This window comes from Tyto alba, unplaced genomic scaffold (genome assembly GCF_018691265.1).
Source record: "Tyto alba isolate M040663 unplaced genomic scaffold, T.alba_DEE_v4.0 Super-Scaffold_6, whole genome shotgun sequence".
Lineage (NCBI taxonomy): Eukaryota > Metazoa > Chordata > Aves > Strigiformes > Tytonidae > Tyto > Tyto alba.
The window spans coordinates 48,439,568-48,464,767 of record NW_024881327.1 but is presented as its reverse complement, the minus strand read 5'-3'; the positions used below and the strand labels follow the sequence as shown (position 1 = coordinate 48,464,767).

The window sequence follows — 25,200 nt, the reverse complement described above, 5'->3', positions numbered from 1 at the left end:
CTGTCAGTTAATTTAATACACTATTTATGGTATAAATAAGCAACAATCATCTCTCACAGACTCAAAGGGTAGAACCTAAGTATAGTAGCAACATTAGCTTCTGTCCAATGCACTTATTGCTGACTACAGCCACTGCTACTCCAGTTCTGGTGCAGAAATGCATAAAGCAAGACCCAAGCCAGCTCAGGATGCCATTCCACTTGTCCATTTCATCACAGTTTTACTACATTAGCCAACAAAGCTCTGTTCTCTCAGGAGTCACTGTCAATGACACATTTAGTCATTTAAAGAAAAGAATCTTACAATTATTTCCAAATAATTAGTATGTCCATCAGCAGCCTCCACTTTTTATTTTTTTAATAATTCAGTTATTTTTTTCTGTTACTTTTAACTGTTTTTCCTTTCCTGTTCCTTTATAGAAACTCCACAGAAAGAAGGAAATTTACAGACTGATTTTCAGGGAAAGCAATAAATCTGTGTAAAAGTGCTATCACAGATACAGAGTAAAGAAACTGAAAATAACGGAAACTTGCTCCTCCTACTTATTTTCAGTTTTAATAATCTTACAGTCAACTGTAACAACAGGAGAAAAATATTTTAAGACAAAAGCGTGCTTTCAGAGTTGGTCATAATTCATAAACTGATAGATTTCATCTGTAGTTCAATAAACATCAAAATATCTGGCAAAACTCTTGAATAAAGAGTTGCATGCTGCGATCAGATAGTCATGCAGCACTGAAGCCAAAGGAAATTGTGGCTGTAATCCTGCAACTGAATCTCTGCAGATGGCATCTCCATGCAGTAAATGAGGCTTCCTATAGGTGCAATGGTCTGCTTGTGTAGATCTGAGATCTGAATTGGGAAGAACGTATGTAGCTGAAAGTCTCTTGAGCTGTCAGACTCTGGCTTTGCACAGCATTACTGCATTGTAATAACTACCTTTAGAAGTAAATGAATGCAGGGTATGCATAAATAAAATTAAATATTTGTGATGTGGCATTGTGTCTCAGTAGATTCTACCTAAAAGGATACTATTTATTTTTTGAAAGCTTCTATTCCCCCCCACAAGCTGATACAAGAGAGACTGTCCTCTCTCCAGTCTTTACAACCTGCCCTCAAGTCCTGAATCTGTTTCTCTTCAAAAACTTGTTCTAGTTAAAATTAACATTTCTCTCTGCCCAGACTGAACAACTGAAAAAGGCTTGTCACATACAAGCAGTAAACTAAAGCAGTCTATTCTCATATTGGTAACTCAGAAGTCAGGCTCAAGACTAAAGGACATACCAAATAGGCTCGTTCCTGATTAGGAGTGCTGATATCATAATACCAATGCCGCGCTGGGGAGTGGTGCAGTTCTGCCTAAAATTCTAGACTTAGTGTCATTCAAAAACTAAGGCTTGTGCTACCAGCTCTGCTAATGACTGTAGAATTACTACTGCCCCGATAAAGGGTGAAACAAAGCAAAATCTGTACCCAGACCACCTTCCTTATCTTTTTTTTACAATCTGTTAAATTTATGGCTTTCCTGCAGAGGCAACCTGGACAAAAGTATGACTTTTCCTCCAGGAAGGTGTCGTTGTTATTTGTCACACCAAATCTCACTCTTTGCCTTCTGAAAGAGTCTGTTCAGATATCAACATTAGCTGCCTCAGTGACAAAGGAGCACTCCCCTCAAAGCCATGCCCAGGATTTGAACCCAAGTCCCTGCTATTTCTACTAAATAAACTGGGTTGGTTGTTTTTTTTTTTTTGTTTTGTTGTGGGTTTTTTTAATAATTAAATCTCGGATGTCACTTTTTTCACTTCTGACCACATACACAAGCTCCATCTACATTTGCATTAGTCCAGTGCTGCACAGATTCACGTTGCTTTACTAGGGAGTATTTAGCTACCAAATAAAGGGAAAACTCAATTTACTTGTTGCTGTTGATTGTATCATGCACTAAGACTTAAAAATAAGAAAGTGAACAAAATAAAAAGAAAAGAAAAGGAAAAGCACCTGAATGGTTCTGACTCATGTACATCTAAGGCTGCCCCTCGTATCCTTCCTTCCTTCAGGGCCTGTGCAAGTGCTTTTTCGTCTACTAACCCACCTCGAGCTGTGTTGACCAGGAAAGCCCCTTGTCTCATCTAGGGAAAGTTAAAAACAAGAATGATGAAATAAAAATAAATGAAATAAAATCGTTGTGGCATTATTTTTTACTCAAAAGAAGCATCCATTACAACAAAAGCTATTCAGCTGGTTTAACCTGTAACAGTTGTCTTCCCTTTCCATTGGAAAGTACCACAAAATGCGATGCTTCTAACATAAAATGCTATTTCACAGCACTTAATAACCTTTTGTTTCTCGTAAGTACTGTCTTCTAATAGAAGCGTTGTTTCAGATATTGTGCAGTAACATGATCAAAAGATACAACTGTGCATATGAAAGTGACAGATCATTTTATGCCTTTTTATTTCACTGTGAAATTGCATGAGACAGAAACTACAGCACATTCTTAAACAAGTTCATATTTTGTGGTTTTAAACTTTCACACAAATAAGTCTATATGAATTTTTCAGAAAAATCAATGCTTTTGGATTTTCAAACACTTTTCCCTTTAGTTGCCAAAACACAGTAGATCTATGTTTTATTTATTTTTGTTACTTCAGCTTCCTCCTCCCTGTGAGACTTCTCAAATAAAGGTCTAAAGAATTTGTATATTATTCAATTAAAAGGCATGAAAATTAATTTGGTTGAGAACGCTGTGTGCCCAGGAGAGAAGCTGTGCTGTGCATTGTGGAGATTAGCATTGTAGATGACACCGTGTGGGGAGAACTACAAGAATTTACACCATAATATATCCACAACATGAAAACAAAGTGGCGGTTTAAATGAGAGATGGTACAGAAAAAAAAGAAATTACTAAATCCTGCTTCCAGCCACCCTAATACTTCATCATTTACCAGATGTCTCAAACACAGCTTCTGATCTCAGAAGCATTTCTGTACATGAAGGTAAGCATATGAAGAGCAGGAACCATGAAGATGAATGATAAAAATCTCATTTTGTACTAAGTCCATCTCTCACTGTAAGAACAAGAAAACCCCAGCATTTTGACACCAAGTCAACTAATTGAAATCCACACATCAAACTAAAGTTTATGTAAATGAATCCTTACTCTGAAACGCTGATTTAAGTATCAAATTCACAAACAACAAGGAGGTTTAGATGAAAGTCAGCTACAGAATTTTTTTCACATGAAAGAGATCATAGGAAATATTAAACAATTAACATGCATATGCTTGCAGTAAGGTTATAAGAAAAAAAAAACAAAAACACATTTTACTAGCCAACTCACTGGGTTTAGTGTGGCCCTGCCTCTCTCCATTTGCAGACCCTTGGGCTTACAGAAGAACCATGTATTGGTCTGTATAGAAAACCAAAGTCCGCTTACAGTAGCAGAACCAAGGGATACTTCTTTTAGTTTTATGTAATTAACTCGGGAATTAGAATAGTGAATAAATGGTGGCATGATCTTAAGTTGGTCTTGTAACAAGATGTCTTGATGGGAACTATTGCTGCATCTCCACTACTTAAATCAGCTGAGAGAACTAGATTAAAACAGGAGGGCTCGCCCAAGTGACAATCACACCTGCTGAGCAGACATGCCAGATAGGCTCATGGGGGCTTATATACCCTTCCTATTTTTGTGCTCTTGCAAACAGGTAATTTGAGTTTTAAGTATAGCCTAGTGTATTTATATGCCCTTTGAAGGACTTGAAAATTTTAATCAGAGTAAACACTGCTAAAATACTAAGGTCCAACCTTAATAACCTTGCTCGAGTTTTCTTTTTATGACAATTTACAAAACTCTAAAGCTAGTACTAAAACAAGTCCAACTCAAACAGAACATGGCTGCATAAATGTATTCTAGTGGAAATGAATTACGTGACTCATGATAAACTATAAGGGTGGATGGCAGCTGGAGATGACCCTTAACAATGGGTGGAAACTTGAAAGAGCTCCACAGCTAGAACTGCTGACAGCTGTTAGATTCACCTACACTAAACCTGCATAGCTGCTTTAAAAGTGTATTGCATTTAAATTGCAGCGTCTCTTTCTCAAATCTGTAAAACTAAAGATGACCTCAGCTTCTCTTAAGAGGACTTGATTACCATGGGTTCAATAAACACAAGCTTGAAACACTTCTCTGAGCTACTATGGGACTACAAGGCCAAGCACAGTGGCTAGACAGAATGCTGACTAATTAAAGGGAAAAACTACTGAAAGAGAAGACTGACACCAAATTTTCAAAGACATTTTAAGGTTATATAATTTCAGATTCTAAACAAAATTCAGGGTGAGACTTTAGTGAAATGAGATGCACCATATTTCTCTGTACTTTATTTAAAAACCGGTTATTACATGAGCATGCAATATTAGGCAGAAGTGGCATGTAACGCTCTCTTAAAATTTTAGGCCAAGTCTAACATCTGACAGCCTAAGAAAAGCTATTCTGCTCTTTTGGATACATATTCAGAAGATCTGCTCTACGCAAACTAAGCAGTCAGAGGTGTTACAATTTTATGGTTTTCACATCAGCTGTTACAATACAGACTACTTTATCCAAACTTCTATCCAAAGCAAGATTTTCTAACATTTTAATTATTGCTTTAATCATGAAGGATAACAAATAGCAACATAAATTCTTACAATATCATTTCCAGCACAGACATTATTATATGCATTTAATTTCAGATGGTATCACTCAGTTTTAACATGTTTTGTTTGATTCTCCAATTAATGCACTAAGCCCTCTCCAAAACTCATTGCATTTATCCACCTCTACCCAAAAACTTCCTATGATACACTAGTCCAAGTTTCACAATCCACTGTATAATGAGAGGTCACTGCTAAGTCTCTGGACAGTCGCACTGAATTTACAGTGATGCTGTTTGGGTCTAGATGTCTGCTTGCAAAGACATCTAACCATGTAATAACCATTAAATGTACCTGAGCACACAACAGAAGAGAACATTCAGGACAGGGTGACATAACCCTGTTTTCTTAAGAAATTTCCATTTTAAACTTAATTTTTTTAGTTTTAAATCCCAAGCCCTGACTTTATGTTGGGATGGATTTGCAAAATCCCTAAACTCTCAAATCAAGAAGTGTGTTATATTATCAGTTTTATGCCATGCTCCTACATGACTCTGGAACACGTTCAATAATTACATCAGTTATCCTAAAGTTCGAGAGTAGTAGGTGCAAACTATCTCTCAGAAGCCAAGCAATGATTTTACTGCAAGAGTGCTACTGTCATTGTTACCAACACATACAGAAAAACAGCAAATTCAACTATTATATCTCAAGAGTTTCTTTCCTGTACACTATCTAAATTCTCACATCTCAACATCTTATTTCTGGCTGTTAACTACACTGAGGTTGGAGTCAAAAGCTAGACATTTAATGAAAAAGCCTACTATCAAATTAGTCAATAGCAGGGCAGTTACTACACCTAGATTTTGAAATTATTTTAGTATTACCCAAAACTTTAGGGAGAGTTTAGTACTAATTCTGAGAAACATTATTTTTCCAAATAATACAATGCTGTAAAAGTGATCGATCCATCCATGAAGCGCTCTGCAAGCATCAGGACTGAGCACAGGGGGGAGCCATTTAGTCATAATCCTCAAATTGCATCTAAAGAACTCAAACTGAGAAACAAGAGTGAAAGGCAGAATAGATACCTGAAAATACACAGGTAAACGAAGTAGCTACTAGAAGATATAAAAAAAGTGCTTTTACATAAATGCATCTTTATTAATCTGATCAACATTAAGAAGAGTAAATTATTTCCACAAATGCAATGTTACTGAGCAAAAAAGACAGTAAAAGCAACAATACACAAGCCACCAGCTATTCCCTAATCAGTTATAAACCCGCATGATCTCAAAGCAGCAAAAGCAAAAGGAATTTCTTGCAAATGAGAATCTACCTGTTTACATAAATAACCAGTATACAGTGTCAGCCACCAGCACTGGTGTGAAGGGTGCCCACAGAGATTATTACCTGCTTTATGGTGAAGTCATTAATAAGATGATGATTGTGTTCATTCAAGTTGCAGTGCAGGGTAACACAGTCACTGTGGAACAGCAGGTCCTGCAAAGTGCTCACCCGCTGCAGTCCCAGAGCACGCTCCATGCCATCTGAGAGGTATGGGTCATAGAAAATCACACTGAAGCCAAAGGCTTTGGCACGTAGTGCTACTGCTTGCCCAACACGCCCTAGAACAAGATAGACATGCGATGAGAACAGATGTGAATCAGGTGGTGTAAGGTAGCCTCCACCTTCCTATTGCAAACGCTTGTATCAAACCATACGGCTCTGTACAGCAAACTGGAAGAGGATAAAAAAGAGGTGGCTCCCATCCCACTTGAAATCATCACTAAGATCAGAAATGTTACATCTGGGCTGCTTCACACTGCTTTGTTCAAAACAAAGCAGGAGGTTTGCACCTTTTGCAACCAGAGACCCAAAATGCCAAAAGATGTCACATAATCTGCAATAATCTTTGTAATACAGGGGCTTGCCTGCTGGGCCTGTTTATGATAAAACACTACTGCTTGTGAACACATCCTGCCAAGGACTTATTCTTATCCATGTCGGACCAGCTGGCTTTAATAAAAAGCTATAAAATTAATCCTCAAAAATGGATGCAATAAAAGATAATTTGTTTAATCTGAAGCTCAATCACTCTCAATGCACGGAACCTCCTTTCTAAACTAGTATTTTCTTTCATTTTGAGTAACATCCTTTGAGCATTAAAATGCCCACAAGAATTCTGTCATCTAAAGCTTTAAAAAATTTTGTAACCATCTACCTAAATGATGAATAAATGCAGTCCATCATACGGTGTCTAGTTAAGAAGAGTGGAGTACCATTTGGCATTCACGTTGACCTTAGCTTTTCTCTGTTCCACTTTCCTTACGGTCATATTTCAGAGTTGTGCCTGAAATTGCTGTTTGGGCATGATTCCATGCCACATATATCAGGTGTGTACTTCCCTTTGACACGCTACCAGTAAAACAGTGAAAAAAAGTGAATACATCTGGTGAGTAAGGGTATTTTGAAGAATGAGAACTAATACACTTTTCAGGTTAAAAGACTACACAGTAGATACGTCAGAATACTACAAATGTTAGATAAAGACATTTCAAAAGCATCCCTAGACACACCATAATAATCATGTCTCAAAAAAAAAAAAAAAAGTCAAGTTTTCTTTTGTAACATCTGAGTTTGTTCAAAAAAGCATCAAATTAACACAGGGAAATCCCATCTCTTTCCAATTGTGCTTGAAGGGATTTCCCTCTGCTTTTCAGTTCCTCTTTGAACAAACTTCAGAAGCCACAGGAAGAAAGGTTTTTTGTTGATCATTTAACCTGAACACAGCAATTCTGCAGTGCTTAGTGACAGATGTGCTTGGAATATTAAACAGTAAGTCAACCTGACAGGGGCTGTCTGCTTTTCTCTGGGGACACCAAGACCAAGTCAAAATACTCTTCAAAATCTTTTATTTCAATACTTGCATACATGCTATTTGTTTGCCTTCCAAGCTGTTTTTATAAACTTGAATTAGACCATTTTCAGCACAAACAGTGTATTATTTTCAAATTTTGGCATGTTCACAGCTCAAGGAATCAGTCACACAGTTGTAAACAATATTTTTTTCTTTTTAAAGGAAGCGTATCACTTTTATTCCACCTCCATTCATTTTCACATGCAACATCCTGTCATCTGTTCTTTTTCTACACTCTTTACAACACTAATACCTGAGGGGATTCATGACAGTGAAATCTCTTACAACAGACTTTCCAGTTAAAGCTACACTTTACATTCATTTCAACCAAGCTAATAAACCAAAGCCTTCTACATTGTGTGCAAAGTTTCCTTCTAAAACACTTGGGAATCACACGTGTGTACTTTTAGCCAGAACTGTCCTATTACAATTATTTTATGGGATAAAACTCCTCCGCAATTGACAATTCATATTTAGTCTTAGTTCTTAGACAAATACATCGGTGGACACACTTAATTTGTCAATTCCTTTTTAAACTACATTCACAACCACAAACGTGCAGCAGCTTTTTACTTTCCTGAAAAACTTCTATTATGTAAGACTTCTGGGCATGAGGGGTGGCTCAAAACCTACCTCAGCACGTCAAGAACAACAGAACAGCACACAAACCATCCCACCTTCGGGACAATTCTATCTTAAAAGCATATACAATTGCAGTGAATATTCAGGGCTGTTTCCAGGGAAGGCAAATTCTGAAGCTCAAAATATTAAATGAACTTCTTGGTCTGTAGTGTGGAAAGAATGCAGAAAATGCATGTTGCATGCAATTGCAAAAAAGAAGCAGAAAGCAACAAAAGCCTATTTTAGAAAACAGAGATTTATACATAGCTCTAGCAAAGTCCATGTATCATTTCAGTGACACCAGAAGCATGGACTCATCAAAAACATGTGGGTCTCCTGTTAGTCTGACCCATCCACTTCCTGCAAGTCTCCCAACTCTTCCCAGATCTCCTAGTCTGTAGGTGTCTCTGACTGACCTTGGCATTGCCAATGACCTGATTTGAATGTGACAGTACAGTATCTGCAGTTGTCAATGACCCCTCCCCTCAGCCCTTGGGCAAAGAATGTGCATCCTATGCTGGTAATACAAAGTTTTATAAAATGCCCTTGATACTGTGGAAATGTTGATGACCTGCCTGCAGAATTCCATGGAAAGAAAAAGTGCTTTCACTTAGCAGCTCTTTCCTGTCTATGTAACAGTAATGGAGAAGCTGGGTAATTTTTCCTGCCTCTTGGAGAACTCTGACATGGGGAGAGTGCCATTTTGTTACATTTCCTGCTGAGCACATTAAAAGAGCTAGTAGGACTGCTAAGAGTGTATCATTTATTGCATGGTAATACCACCCAACTCTTAAGCCTTAATACTGTCTGATAATGCAGATCAGTACTTTGGCCAACATCTAGTCAGGACCGTGGGACTGTTGATAGCATACAGCAGGTGAGGAAAGAAAAACTGAATGATGAAATTCATTACGATGCAAAGACAAATGTATTTGGAGGAATTTCACATCTCTTGAGTGAGGAAATGCATTAGCTATTAGTCATCAGCATTCATAACTGGGAAGGAAGGGGAAGGGAGTGTGACTTCATTGCTGTAAAATTATCATTACAGCAGAACCAGGTCCAGCCATCTATTCATCCAAGTACTGATATGTTGCTGCTCATAAAAATTCTCCTTTAAAAAAAAACCCAACACCCTAAATGTCTAGATTTAAGGTAAAAAGGTAGCTTTTGTTTTTTAAATGCAGGGCTTACTATCTACACTTGTGATGCATCACTTGAAATATAGGACACTGGATAGTAATAAACATTAAAAACTACAAAGACAGCTGTTTAATGATGTGATATTATTATTTATGTAAGGCTCAAAGAATCACACACTTCATAAAGACAGAAAGAAACATGGGCTCTGCCCTAAGGAGCTCAGAGGCTAACCAAACAACAAAACAGTGACGGATGGTATCCAACAAGCACATGAAGGCAGCATTATGCTGTTGAGTCTCTGCTTATCTTCAAGCTCAATACAAGCAGAGGATGAGAGATGGGGATAACTTTAAAGGAGGAGCACAGAGTAATAGGATTAAGCAGGACAGACCAAGCGTCAAAGCAGGAATATGCATGAAAGGAGGCAAAGAGAGTGGGTGATGGAAAGAAAAAGGCAAGTGAGTCATGAAACTTGGCTAGACCAGTGGATAAGGAAGTGAGTAGTTGAAGCTTTGGAGGGAATGACGTAGTCATTCTAGCACAGAGATACGCAAGAGCTAGGGTGTTTCTCTTTTGCAAAACAAGAGAAAAGCCCAGGAACAGATGTGAAGGAGGTCTGGACTTAGCTGTTGCAGCAGCAAAGTGATAAATTTAAGCAACTCACTACTGAAGAGACCACAATTTGAAGACAAGAATAGAGAAACACAGCTGTGGTTAAGATATGATTTCAGAAGCACATTAACGAGAAAGGGCAGAAACAGAAGTACCATATGAAACTACAGAAATGAAGGACTTAGTAACAGATGATGAGAATTGTTTGTTTTGTGTGCAATACCTTCACTTCATAGCCTGTTAGTGGTTTATCACTTCTGACGTTGACATGTCTAAATAATGAAATAATAAACTGAGGGAAAACTACAGACGTGGGAAGAGGCCACTAGTAGAAAAACATAACCTAAGGGCACCAGCCTGTTGAAGGAGGTTGTAGATACACATTTTAGTCTAAAACTAGAGACAAGTAACCTCTTGCAGCGAGCTGTAATAGAATAGCGCATATGTCACAGCCTAAGTGCCTGAAGTTCTCAAATGTAAAGTCTAGTACAGTCCTCTTTCTATATATTCTCAGACTACATTTTCATTCTTCATTAATACATAGGTACGTAGAAGTTTGTTAAAAGATGTCAGAATCAAAATGTTGTGCTTATTCACATACATGCACAATAAAAAAAGTTGAAGTTTTCAAAACTGACTTTAAAATTTAAATTTTCCTGAAATTGTGAATATTCTATTGTATGAAAAGAAATAGGAACAGTAAAAGGCTAGAGAAAGTGATTGGTTAATAACAGTAACAAATGTGTACCTTTAAAATCAGATTTTAATAGCCTTTTAATATACCATACACGTAAAATGCTTGCTTTTAAAAACTAAACCCAAACCCTAGCATTTTATATAGCTTTACATACATTTGCAATCTGATTATCCATTTGTTTCTCTGTACTTTTCAGTCATTCACAACAAAAACAACACACAAAATTCACTTAAGGAAGTCAATAATGAATGACATTTTTTTCTAATCTCGGTTTGGAATTTGTGCAATACAGAAAATGCAATGCCAGCAGACAGATATCTCCAGCAAACAGGCACATAGGATGTGAGCCAAGGCTTAAGTTTCAAAACCTAGGTATGCATTTCCACATTTAAAACACTGCAGATGATTGTCTATTATTTATGTATAGATGCTGTGACTGTGAGTGCAATAATCATAGTGTGCTTAAATGAGGTGCATAATTACACGGGTATAGATTTGAGAAAGTAACTTCATGACTAACTTCTTGAAAGTCGTATTTTAAAGGCAATTCTTTGAGAAGACGTTTATGGTGTCTTGTGTGTTCATTTAAATGAGTACTGTGTAATGCAGGCTATTTTCAGCTTCCAAAAGTAAGAGTTCATGGCTTGAGTTATTTGACAGCAATGTGTAACTGGAACAGTCACTTAAGTATGATGCCTTGTTGTCAAAATCATATTATTAATTCCTGTGGATGAATACCACAGCAATTATATCCACAATCTATCAGATCTTTGATAAGACAAGCACGACTGAATAATTTTTATATAGAAACTGACTTGCTTGTTTTTCTTCTCTACTTCTGAACAGACAGTAATTAATTCATCTCAAGCAAGCCTGTCCATCTGTTAGATGCTGAAACACATTTAGGGCCATTCAGAGAGGTAAGTAGGTGATTTTATTAGGTCTGGAAACATTTCAAACTTTCTTGCACATATTTTTCCTCTCGTTTGAGCTGAAATACAATTTCAGATGCAGTTCACTCAAATGCATGAAATAACTCCTCTGCAGGCTGTTACTGCAGCAAAGACTTTTCAGATATGCTGAAAACAGTAAAAGGAAGAAAGCACAAACAGAATCTGATAGGACCACAGCTGAGAAATACTACATATACACATGACACTGGGTTTGAAGTAGCAGGATTCTTCTCCTGGAAAAGGGAAGCGATGGTGTCTCCTCTTACAACCAGTGTGTCTGATACCAGGCAATATGGCAACAGAAAGATGTACAGAAATTCAAAGAATTGAGATAATATCAGTAACAAAATAAGTTTTCTGAGGGAAATGATGGTATCTAAGGGGAAGACATTTGAGACATATAAACACCAGGAACAAAGTAGTATTATATAGAATGTTTGACATAGAAAGGAGTGAGCTAAGTGTTCTGGTTTTATAGCTCAAATCTTCATAGCTTTTTAAAGGAACAGAAGGTGAGGTGCATTAAATCACCTCTCCAAGACAACGTACCTAATCCAATAATGCCCAAGGTCTCCCCTCTGATCCTGGCAGCTCCAGAAGCCACTTCCCGAATTTGTTCAACGCTTTGTACTCTCGTGCCTTCTCGCAAAGCCTGGTGAAGCCAGGTGGTTCGCCTGTACAGGTTCAGAATGTGGCACATGGTAGAATCTGCTGTTTCTTCTACCGAGGCAGCTGGCACATTACACACGGCAATCCCTGCAAAGAATGGGGGAAAAGGATACCAGTTGCCAAACATTTCTTACTTTTCCCCATTTAATAGCAATTCAGGAGTATGATGTTTAAATTTACAGGTATTTCAACACCTGTTTTACACAAATACTGTTTCTGACTGTAATGGAAGATGGAATACTTCACATAACAACAGATGGAATACTTCACATAACAGTTGATAAAGATGTGCAAACATATTCTTCTGTTTATTTATTATATTTATTGCGTTTGCAAATGAAGGCAAACAGTAAATGGACCAGTAAAACTACAAAAGGCAAGTACTGAAGATGTCAGATAGTTCAGAACACAAGTCTTAGTGTTTTACATGCACACTGAGCTAGGTGTTTTGAATTGCAAAGAGAAATCTGTCTTGCTCTCAACATTTCATTAATGATCACTGTTTAGATTTAATTGTGTGAGTTAGCTTTCTACCACCAAGCAGATACCCTCCCAAAAGCTATCTACACAAGTTATAGAGAAGATAAAATAATTTATGACAGCAACTCTTACAAAGCCCTCACAGAAGGACCATTAGTATTTCCAATTAATGCATAGGTAATCATGACACAGGCAGGGAAAATTTATTTCTTGTATACAGGTTTGTAGAATTACAACAAACAGAATCTAAGTCCTCTTCTGGTCCCTAGAATTAAAGAGATAACCCATCTAACTATCAACAGGGAAATAAAAAAATCTGCTTTCACATGGCATGTAAAGATAATGCAAAATGAAGTGCATGTTCCTAATAGCTTAAAAGTTACTAATTGAAAAGAGCATAACATCAAGCACCTAAAAGACCATTAGAGATTTCCACAGAAAATTGTGGAAGGTGGATTGATTCAAGACTCACAATATTCCTTTTTTACTTCAAAAAACAGGTAAGGCAACAAGTGACTGTAATGGCATACAAGCTATACCATTCTGCTTTTTACCTTCCAGTACTCAATATACAGCAGTAAAGCAAAATGCTTACTTGAAAAAGTTTGTGTTCTTTTTGATGTCTTTTCATTCTATTTACTACATGTTCTCTCTCTAATCATCAACTCCCACAAATGTTTGTGTCTCAGTTCTGCTGACTGAAATCACAAACAGTACACAGTACAATTTCACAGTGGAGAAAAAAAAAGTGGTTTGTATCCTGAAAAACACCCTAATATTGTTTTCACTGTCTAGTTGTTTGTATTTTCACATATATAAATATTCAATGAGTACTCAGTTAACACCAGTATATCTGACAAAGCAAGGAAGTAAAAACATTCTCATCAATAACCGTAATAACAATAATCTGACAAATAAGAAGCTCATATCATATTTACCTAAGTTTTACATTCAAATGCCTTCTTTCTGCTGCCCAGTACTTTTTTACAGCTTTCTTTAGTTCAGTAAAAACCAACATATGGAACCTGCAGAACTATTTTTTTTTCCTATGCTGTGGAGATAGCGTCTGCTGAGTCACTGCTCTTATGACTTACAAAAAGATAAAACAGCGGAATTTTCTGGAATATTAATCTTGGCATCCTGCTAACATCAATGGTTGTATGAAACTATTTTTTTAAAATTGGGGAAAAAAGTACGTGCAGAGAGAAAAGTAGGAGACTGAAAAAAAATATCCCTTTAAGTGCATCATATTAAACAACCGCATTTGTTTATATAAAGTCTTTTTCATGGAGCAAAACTGCAAGTTTTATATTGCAAAACAAATTTAACAAGCATGTATCCTGATAGCTGGCATCAACAAAACAATTCTTTAAAAGGAGCTTAAAGAGTTATGTTATATATTTGGCAAGAGAAATAAGGAATTAAACTTACCTTGTATGTTCCTCCCTAATAGGTTTTCTTAGAAAACTTGGGGAACGAAAGTCTGATATTTTCTCTCCTAAACTGTAGGAATTTCTTTTTTCCTATTTCCCCCCAACTTTAAAAAGAGCTAATTTCTGAATGGCAGACACGGTGAACCACAAAAAGCAGCAAGAGAAAGGTAAGGATATGAAGAAAAAGGACATTTCACATAGGAAAAGATAGCACACTCTGATCTCATATCCATCGCTTCTGTGCTCCCCTTCCCCCTCTTCCCACCACTTTCAGTGATCTTGTGCATAGGTTCAGTGCTGAAAAATGCAAGAGTCAATGGGCATCACCTTGACTCCCATTTCACTTGCATCGAGCTACACTCAAAACTTGTACAGATTTTCTAGTCAGCTATTAAAGAAGCAGAAAAAAAGCAGACCAGATCTTAAAGATGTTATCCAAGAGACCTATGTTTTCATGCATTTTAAGAAGAGTAAAAGTGCTAACATGAAAATAATACCTAACAGGAAAACCTGGTAACAACCTCACAAGCCAGATCTATGAAAAATAACTAAGAGTTCTGGAAGTTCAGGAATATGTCAGACTTCACAGTCTAACTCTACAATGTATTTCAAGAGTAAATAAAAATTTTTTATAAAGAGCAATTAACTCTCACAGTACCTTGAGATGCATATTATTTGTACTAGTTTAACCAATGGAAAGTGATTAGTGTCAGTATTTGTGAGTTAGTATTTAATTCCAACCATTCCACCCTAACTATTAAAATCAGAAATTTAAGCCTTCCGGCATTTATTCACTTTTGACAGAGTGGACAATTGTACTTCATAAACACTGGAATGAACAATCAGGATGGATCCTAACTGTATAATTCAGCCTAACCACAAGACAGGGACTGAATGATTAGGAATGTGGCCATTTAGCATTTCATACAAATGAAAATTTCCCAAATCTGCCATACTCTGGTTTGAAGAATTATGTAGATATATTTAAATTATAAGCTTGGGTAACAATCCAGCATGGAGACTTGCAGAAACAGTCAACAAACCTGTAAAAATTTTCCTCTTATCAGGGATTCTCTGCACTCATCAGGCTCCTGACTGGTTGGGGCCTTTGATTTGTACCCAGGTTTTGGCTTTTGATCTAGGATTTCACCCCAGGCCAATCTCTACGTATATATGTGTTTTCTGGGGTTCACAACACATGCGCCTAACTGTGGAACTAACTACAGGATGCAGGAACACAGCCTTGTATGCTTTCAGACCTAATTTTTCTTTATAGTAACTCAAAAAGAAGTTGTTAGCCTCTGCCTGCTATGCAAACTACACTGCCATTAGAAACAGGTGATTATTTTACTATCATTTACTGATAAACAGACTATATTACAGCTCCTCACTACATCAGTGGGGTTATTACTAGAACTAAGCATTGTCACATTGAAATAAATGTTTCCAAAATCCTCCAAGAGCATAATGGGAAACATATTTGATCACTTGAATCTTAGGAAAGAAACAAAGAAAACGAAGACATTTATTCCAAGTGGTAGTTTGACCTGCAGATTATAGGTAAGAGATAGTTTATCCTAAAGTAAGAAAAGTACAAATCAGACTGTTGCTTTTTTACGGTTAAACACTAAGCACCATCTCTTTGTAGTTCTAGTATCTGAATTTATTCTGAAGCAGCAACAACCGATTCTCCTATTTCTATTTTACGGAGTGGTTTAGTACTAAATCTCATGCATCATAAATAAGTCTCAGACAGTTGATAATGATCTCATTTTTTATTCAAACAGAAGTAATATTCCATGCTGATGGAATTATATTTTGTGATTGGATTACAGCAGTAGTAGTTAAAATATACAATTGGGGTAAAAAAGAAAGAGATGAAAAATTATGGCCCTACTCCTTGGGTTTATATTGAACAGGCGGATTGTCATCCTGTCACAAAGCTGTTAATGTTATCACTTAATTAACTAATGCTAGTATCTCAATAATGATTTTAAACACTTTGATGAGAAAATTATACAGCTTACATACTATATTAGTATAAATTATACAGAAAACATTAATGCAAAGACTTAGATGCTATCAGATTTCTGGAGGCAAATATAAGATGTAAAATAATGTCTTTAATAGTCATACCTAAATCTCCAGCAGATTTGATGTCAATATTATCAAAACCACTGCCAATTCGGACAATTATTCGAAGTGCTTTAAATTTCTCCAGGTCTTCTCGTGTTAAAGTGATAGTGTGATACATCAGTGCACCCACTGCTTCATTTAGTACCTATAAATAAAATGGAAGAAAAAATACTTGTTTTTTTTCTTTCACAGGATCTCAGATTAATCACGTATACATATTTTCAGGTATAAAGTCTACAAAAGCATTAAATCCAGGTCTTTTGTTTTAAAGGTTACTTCTTCAAACGTCTTCCAGCCTCTAGTCAGTCTTTTTCATCTGATGTATCCGTTTTAGCATGGTTGAGATTAGCTTTAGAAGAACTAAGTGACCTGTATTTATTTTCTTATTAAAAGGCAAAACTCCTCTCATTTCAGAAGACTCTCTGCAGTACCAAACCCTAAGTACAAGCATCAGTGGACTGTATGTGCACATGCAGATGAAATACAACATGGGAGCAAGCACTCACTTTAAACAGTATTTTTATGCTTAGGCAGCTGACATTCTGTTTTGAATGGAGTCACAGAGCAATATCTCTTCACCATACACACAGTGGTACAGGCATTCACTGCGCTGTTAAACCACTTGATACCTGAATAGAAAACATTCAGTAACCATTACAAAACCCTAAGATAACAGAGACTGAAATCTGTCAATTCATACATAAGAACAAAGTGTTTGTCCCTTAGTTTACTAATACCGCAACTAAGCTCTCACTGATGGAAAACTGGATGTCGTGTAAACTGGTATGACTAAGATGCCAAACTAGACATTATCCAGAAAAAAACAGCACCTCTAAGAAATTGTACCAAAGCCAAAATGTTGCAAAAGAAAAAAACCTCATAAAAGCATGAGCCAAAAAGTGAAAATAATTTTGACAGGATCTGAAAGCTTTGAATATCCTTCAAATTATGTCAGAATGCATCCAACCTACTCAAGAAAGGTTAAGAGGAAGGGATGTTGAGACGGGGAAGAGCCTAGCACACCATGCCCAGCAGTTTCAAGTTCTATTACCGAACAGTGACACTGCACACCACAGAGCTGATACAAGTTTATTGTTCAGAAAGTAGAAAATACTTTCCTCTTTATATGAAACTGGATGATTTCACTTCTTCAAAACACTACTCTGTTTTTCTGCCTTCAATGCATTACCTAATATCCTATCGTTCCACAAGATACAAAACACGTACAAATCATTTCAACTTCTAAACTAGATGTAGTGACTTCAGGAGGTTCCTATGATGCACTTCACATAAGAATTATGCAGAGCCTCTAAATTTCTTATTCTATAGATTTTTGGATCTGGTACATGTACAAATTCCATCACCTGTGTTATTTCTGCTCATACAAGCATTTTCTAGGGTACTGCAAGATCAGTAAGAACAATCAACATAAATCGTTTAAAAAAACCTACTGCAGCAAAAGTCTCGCACACAGGATTACAACTGTTGAAACCCAGGATCTGCAGCAGCAATTTATAAAATTAAAATACACAAAGCAAAACTTTAAAAGAAAATAAAATCAAACTCCATAAAAATTAAACATATTCTCACTGAATATTTCATGAAATTATTTATGCTTTTTCAACAGGTGTTTCTGGATTGGTAATCCCATTTCTAAATCAGATAAAGATCAGAATTCTTTGAGGAAAATTTGTATTTACTTGTAAGAGTAAGAACTGCAAAAAAATGAGAAATTACATATCCTTTAAAATGCGGCTACAACATAAATCAAAGAACAACTGTAGGCTCTGATCTTATAAATGATTATACACACAAAAAACTCCTTGATTTTAAGGATACAAACAAGTCCTTTGGAGATTACATCTAGAAGTCACCAATCAAAAAGACTGCATTCATCAGAACATGCTTCCTTGAGCTGTTACAAAGGGTTAAAAAAAACGATAGCGTTTATTGGTTTTTGCTCCTACAGCGACATTACAGTTGGCACAGACCAAGTCAAAGCCCATGCCTGGGGCAGTCTACATAAGAAACAGTCTCTCTTACAACCTGAGTGCCCACCTAAAATGCCCTTAGCATTTTTTTGTCCCATTAATTCCCAGAAGAAAATGTTCAAAAATCTCACAGCTCCAACGGCATGGAAATTTCTTCTAATTTCCAGCCTCAATTTATTCACAGCCCAGCTTGTATCTGTTTGTTCTGGTGCCAGTGTTGGCCATTTGCTTAAACTGTACTTTCTCTCCTTGGTGTTTACAATTCAAATGTATTTATAGACAACAATCATATCCACTCTCAGCATTTGTTTGGCTACACTTCACAAGCCTTGTCCTTCTAGTCTCGTCTAGGATGATGCCCTTCTACCCCCCTGATCAGTCTAACGCTCTTCCACTGCGCTTATGAAAGTCCAAGCTCAATTCTTCTGTGGGTAATCACAATTGCACCCAGAGTGCTACTGGAGGTCTCCCTCCCCACTGTGTTACACCAAGACTACTGCTGTCAGCAAGAGCACGTGTGCTGGAAATCTCTCTCAATGAGGTCTCACGCGACATGTGACGTTTCTGCATGGCCACCGTCACACTGCCAGCTGATCCTCTGATTAACGCATAAATCTGCATCCTTCTCCCTGAAACATGCGTTTCTGTCACACTCCTGAGTTCACAGTAAGACTTCTTTCTCTGCGTCACAGCACTTGTTACTTCAAGCGTCAAGGTCCTGAAGTTCTTTATGATATCCTGGTACTCTCCAATTAGCTATGTCCTCCATTCTGTGCTTTATCCCATACATTTCCTCCTGCCCCTCCAACGTTGCTCTAGATGGCTGTGACACAGAAGAAAACATCCTCCATGTAGTTGTCATAAGACAGGAAATTTAAGTAGTTTAGAGCTTCTTAAGGCTCGTAGGACAGCCAGACCCTCCCCTCCCAGACTGGACAAGGCCAAGATCGTGTGTGTGGTTTTGTGCATGCAGAGAGAGATGCCACTACTTTAAGGACTGCATTAAACAGGGGCTAAAAGACAGCTGAATTGGTTCAGACATCTGTGTTTTAAAATTACACCATTTCATTTGGCAAGAAGCTTTTCACTTCATATTCATGCATATTTTATTAAATCAACCAGTCAAGACTGTAATTTGGACTCTTAAGAGCACCAGTCTGGACCCATTATACTACATTTTTGGGCCCATCTAGGTTATGGCTTGGCACTAGGAAGAGACAAAAAAGTATTGGAAAGCTTGAGAATGTGTTCAACAGAAAGAAAAATATTTCTCAGAGATTGCTTAATGCAGACACTAGCCATTTCCACAGGCATGCATTTACCCCATCATATGGGATATGGAACAAACAGATGCAAACAACAAATCTTTTAGAATTTCTTTTCAGGGTTTGAGCTGCTCCTACAATTATGGACCAGTTAGCAAGAAAATCCACTGCCAAAAATGTAATATTCTTCAACTGTTTATTATTTCACATTCATTTAATAATTAAATTATGTTACACTTTTTTGCAACTGGCCATGTGATTGAAGTATGCCAAAAAGGCAGAAAATAAAAGCAGAAAATCTGAAGTTAGAAACATTCAGAGTAGATGAACGTTAATAAAGCCATTTACAGATGAAAAAAAAAGTAATTGTGAAAGTTTCTGCATTTTGGAATGGTTTGTATAAATTATATTCTCAGTCATTTCATATACTAAATGCACAAACAAAGTCAGAAAAGCTTGTCAATGGGTAAAATCAAAACTTGAACTAAATCAGAGTATAGCACATGAAACTGATATCCAGCATAAATGTCAACAGTTCTGGAAAATGAAATAATCTTTAGAAAAAATAGCTGCGCACAGGAATAATTTACTGATTGCCTACAGACTCATATACTCATAGAATGGTTTGGGTTGGAAGGGACATTAAAGATCATCTCATTCCACCCCCCTGCCCTGGGCAGGGCCCCCTTCCCCCAGCCCAGGGTGCTCCCAGCCCCGTCCAACCTGGCCTTGAACCCTTCCAGGGAGGGGGCACCCACAGCTGCTCTGGGCACCCTGGGCCAGTGTCTACCAGCCACACAGGGAAGAACTTCGTCCTTATAGCTAATCTAAATCCACCCTCTTTCAGTTTAAAACTGTTACACCTCATCCTGTCCCTACACTCCCTGATCAAGGGAGCCCCTCCCCACCTTTCCTGTACCCCCTTTAAGCACTGGAAGGCCACTATAGGGTCTCCCTGGAGCCTTCTCTTCTCCAGGCTGAACAGCCCCAACTCTCTCAGCCTGGCCTCACATGGGGGAGGTGCTCCAGCCCCCTGATTATCTTTATAGACTCCTCTGGACCTGCTCGAGCAGGACTGTGTCCTTCTGATGTTGGGGCCCCCAGAGCTGGACACAGCACTGCAAGGAGGGGGGGGGTCCCACCAGAGCAGAGTAGAGGGGAAGAATCCCATCCATTGACCTGCTGGCCACACTTCTCTTGATGCAGCCCAGAATGTGATCAGCTTTCTGGGCTGCTACTGCACATTGCTGGTTCATACTTTTTTTCATCTACCAACACCCCCAAGTCCTTCTCCGCAGGGCTGCTCTCACTCCACTCATGGCCCAGCCTGTATTTGTGCTTGGGATTGCCCCCACCCATATGCAGATTCTTGCACTTGGCCTTGTTGAACTTCATGAGCTTTGCGCCGACCCACCTCTCCAGCCTGTCCAGGTCCCTCTGGATGACATCCCTTCCCTCCAGCGTGTCACCGCACCACACAGCTTGGTGTCATCAGCAAACTTGCTGAGGGTGCACCCAGTCCCACTGTCTGTGTCACCAACAAAGATGTTAAACAGTGCTGGTCCCAACACCGACCCCTGCGGAATGCCACTAGTCACTGCTCTCCACTTGGACATCAAGCCATGGACCGCAACTCTGAGTGCGACCACCCAGCCAATTTCTTACCCACTGAGTGGTCCATCCATCAAATCCATGTCTTTCCAATTTAGAGGCAAGGATGTCATACGGGACAGTGTCAAATGCTTTGCACAGGTCCAGGTTGCTGATGTCTGTTGCTCTTCCCTTATCCACCAGCACTGTAACCCCATCGTAGGTGACCACCAGATACGTCAGGCACAATTTGCTCTTAGTGAAGCCATGCTGGCTGTCACCAATTACCTCCTTATTTTTCATGCACCTAAGCAGAGTTTCCAGGAGTATCCGCTCCATGATCTTGTCAAGCACATAGGTGAGACTGACTGCCCTGTAGTTCTCTAGTTCTCCAGGTCTTCTTTTTTTCCCTTTTTAAAAATTGGGGTTATGTTTCCCCTTTTCCAGTCAGTAGGAGCTTTACCAGATTGCCATGAGTTCTCAAATATGATGGATAGTGGCTTACCTACTTCATCCCCCAGTTCCCTTGCTATCAGCAGCTGTATCTCATCAGGTCCCACGGACTTATGCACCTTCAGGTTCATTAGATGGTCTTGAACCTGATCTTCTGCTACAGTGGGCGTTTCTTCATTCTCTCAGTCCCTGCCCTTGCCTTCTGCAGAACACGCAGTGGTGGGTACATGAGAGAAATAGGAAGTATATGTCCCTTTTTCATCATTTTCCATACTGAGCTTGTGTCAATATTCACCAAATTCTAGTTCAATTTTATTACAATGATACCAACTCATGTCAATTTGCATAAGATAACAAGCTAGAAATTTCAGATCAGCCCAAGCATGTCGCAGCCAGACAATACTCTTTCATGATCTCTTGTGAGGAAAGGCAACAGGCAAAATTTGATAGAGAACAAGCAGAGTTAGCTGTGTAGCTTCAACAGCTATTCCTGCTTTCATCAGACTACAGTTGTGCTTTCCAGGAAGAAAGGATCCGAGATAAAAGTTGAAACACAGGACAGGAGTTGGCTTCCTTCTGTTGCCAAATGATTACGGAGCCCATCTGCGTAACTTCTATGGCTTCAGACATACTTCCAGGTGAAGCTACAGCATGCTGCTTGTTAAAAGCCTTTTTCAGACCCTCTTCAGTGAGCTGACATCCTTTCCAATCGCAACTGCTCAGACAGGTCTTTCCACTGTTCCTCAACCCCAAAATGACTACTTTGCTTTCACAACACGCTAGGTCTCCAAGGCTCTGAGAGAACGGATGACATTTCTATTTCAAAGAATTTAACAAATGTCAAGTACTCAATACTGATGGTTTAAATCCTTTTTAAACATTTTCCTATCTGTTTTTTTCCACTTTATTTCACCACCAGGCTATTCAGCCATCATGACAAACATTGCATAGTCACCATTTTGGCACACATGCCTCATTATTTTGGGGAGAACTCTTAGCATCTCGCTTATTTTTACTAAAAAGCATAAACATGTAACATGCTAAGACTAGAACACTGAGGTCTCCTCTTCTTTGGTCACTTAAACATATACTACTGCATTTTACTATGAGACACTGATCCCAGAGGCTTGTGGATCAAATCTAGAGTACAGAAACATAACACAGTATGTAAAATGCCGAACTATTTCAATGTAGAGACAGATCATATTTATAAATTACATATCTAATATGACGATATATCATGATTTTTAAAATAGACTTCTAGAAAATCATCACTAGAAAGTGCTGTATTTCATCTAGTTCTAGAAACTACAAGATACTGCATTTCTTGGACTTGGAATTTGATGTGTCATCTCAAAAGAAAATATGTTCTGCTGTCACCAACAGACTTGAGATATTTTGCACATTTGGGTAGAAAAAAAAAAGTTCTTTATCTAAACTGAGTAGGCCTTGCATTACTTGACTTGCAAAAAGCAGCTACACATCAAATTTGTAATCAATCATCTACCACACAGGGCAAGGCTACAGGAGACTTGTAGCTGCTCTCAAAGCCTCACTACAACATTACAAAGGGTCCATGTTAAACTAATGCCATTAAAACTAAAGACAGTGTACTCAAATAGTATTTAGTAGGTCTCAAACTCTGCTAGTTTGTGCTGCTTTTTACAAGTTCCTGTTTCTCTTTATGAGCCTATCAGCTTGATGTTAGGTTTCTGTGGTCCATGGCACTGTCAGTAACCTATCCATTTTAGGATAGGCACTTTATTCAGTCAGGATACTGTCTAGTGTAGACCCCAAATATTAAGTTTATACCATACATAAATACAAATAAGTATAAATATTTTAAACAAACAAACAAAGCTTACTTGCAGGCTCCTGAAAACACTCTCCTAAAAACTTATATATCCACATACAACATAAAATACATATATAGACATTTGAGATATATATAATGTATTTCTAGCTTTTTAAAATATATACATATACATACAAATACACACACAACTGTATAAATAACCTGCATAGACGATAGCAAACTTCCTTTTAATAACTATATTGAAGACAGTCTTTCAGGATTTACTGATAATTATATGCCGTTAAATGACGGAAGCCAATTTGAGAATATACTCTGAAAATACTTTTATTAAATAAAAGGCCTTAATAAAAAAATCTTTGACAGGAATTCCGTGTGTTAAACTTGTATGTTCTATTAATAAGGCTGAATCATGTTTCATTTCAGTTTAAGTCTATCAGATGCTATGATGGATTGAACATCTATACCAAAGGATTATTATGTCATGAAAGCCACTGATGACAACACATCAACCCACACAACTCTGTCTCAAAAAACCTGTTAATAATCACCAGCAATTTTCAAGCCCCAATGATCCTTAGTAAACCATGGTACTGGGAAATTAAAGGAAAAGTCATTGATAACCAACTGTATTAGACTCTAATCTGTCTGTAAGATTGATATATGCTGCTTGCTGGGTACAGCAGCACTTCCATTCTGCTTTTTAAAGGGTATTAGTTCAGGAGACACTGGCAGCCTGCCCCTTCCTGTAATGCTGCACGTGATCTGTAATATTGCCAGTGGCAAATCTAACAGATGTTGGCAAAAGGGTCACTGAATACAAACACTGATCTTGTATACATCCTTACTGCGAGAGCTGTACGTTAACTACTTTGTGTTGTATAATGAGGTGTAATTAAAGTTTTTAGGACCTTCTTTTTTTACTTTTTCCTCAGAATTACATAAGGAACCTGATCCAAGGCTCATTCAGTTTCAGTAAATATAAAACGTTTTGGATCAGCTCCGAGGTGACAACTTATTTCCAAGTATACATTACTGTTTAGAACATAGGCGGCTTCCTTTCAATCTATATTCTTTGAGAACTTAATTTTGATGGAAAACTAAAATGCTGCAACTGCATCATGAATATAAATAGCACTGATGATACAAATGAAAGATTGCAGCTTTACTACTAAACAAAGAATAATCTGAAGCTAGAAAAATTATCTTACTTAACCACTGATGTAGCAAGAACAAATCAAAGACTTGGCTGAACAATAGCACCATTCTTGATTTGTTTGTATCAGTTTCAAAATATTTGCTGCACTATGAAAGCTCTTCAGCTCTTCTTTGAAACAGTCTTATTTAAGACTGCAATGACTAGAAGTGTTTCTACATTTAATTCCTACGTAAAAGTGTGATTGAAGAATTTCAAGCCCTGCACCCTTGAATAGGAAGTTAAACTTTTAAATTTTCTTAACTAAAAATATGGAAATGTACTATCTCTGTGTAAATGATTTTATTTTGTGCTTTCCTAACAGGAGTTAAGGGATCTGATACATTCTAACTTAAGTACTCATAAGGTCATGAAGCATAGGTTTTTCTCACTTCCAACCAAGTAGCCTATTCTCTAACGTTCCGGTGAACTGGGTATCTGCACGAAGCAGTAAATCAAGTCAAAAACACATCCATTTTTTTCTTCTAGTTAATTTGAGAGAAGATGCAGGGTACGACATAATGACAGAAAAAGATTTTGAGAAACATCTTCAAACAAACCCTTGCCTTTCAAGCCTATATATCTTGC

At 37.7% G+C, this 25,200-nt stretch overlaps 1 protein-coding gene across 8 annotated transcripts in view; it reads right to left on the bottom strand.

The window, feature by feature from the left end:
• The window catches only part of CTBP1 (C-terminal binding protein 1), a 247,526-nt gene that overhangs the window by 10,768 nt on the left and 211,558 nt on the right, over positions 1-25,200 (bottom strand). For all 8 annotated transcript variants that reach the window (XM_032987369.2, XM_032987370.2, XM_042808077.1 and 5 more), the window contains 4 exons: positions 16,306-16,450; positions 12,137-12,343; positions 6,055-6,269; positions 1,999-2,129 (listed from right to left, as the gene is read on the bottom strand). In XM_032987369.2, the coding sequence (XP_032843260.1) occupies positions 1,999-2,129; positions 6,055-6,269; positions 12,137-12,343; positions 16,306-16,450 (698 nt within the window). The remainder of the gene's footprint in view (positions 1-1,998; positions 2,130-6,054; positions 6,270-12,136; positions 12,344-16,305; positions 16,451-25,200) is intronic.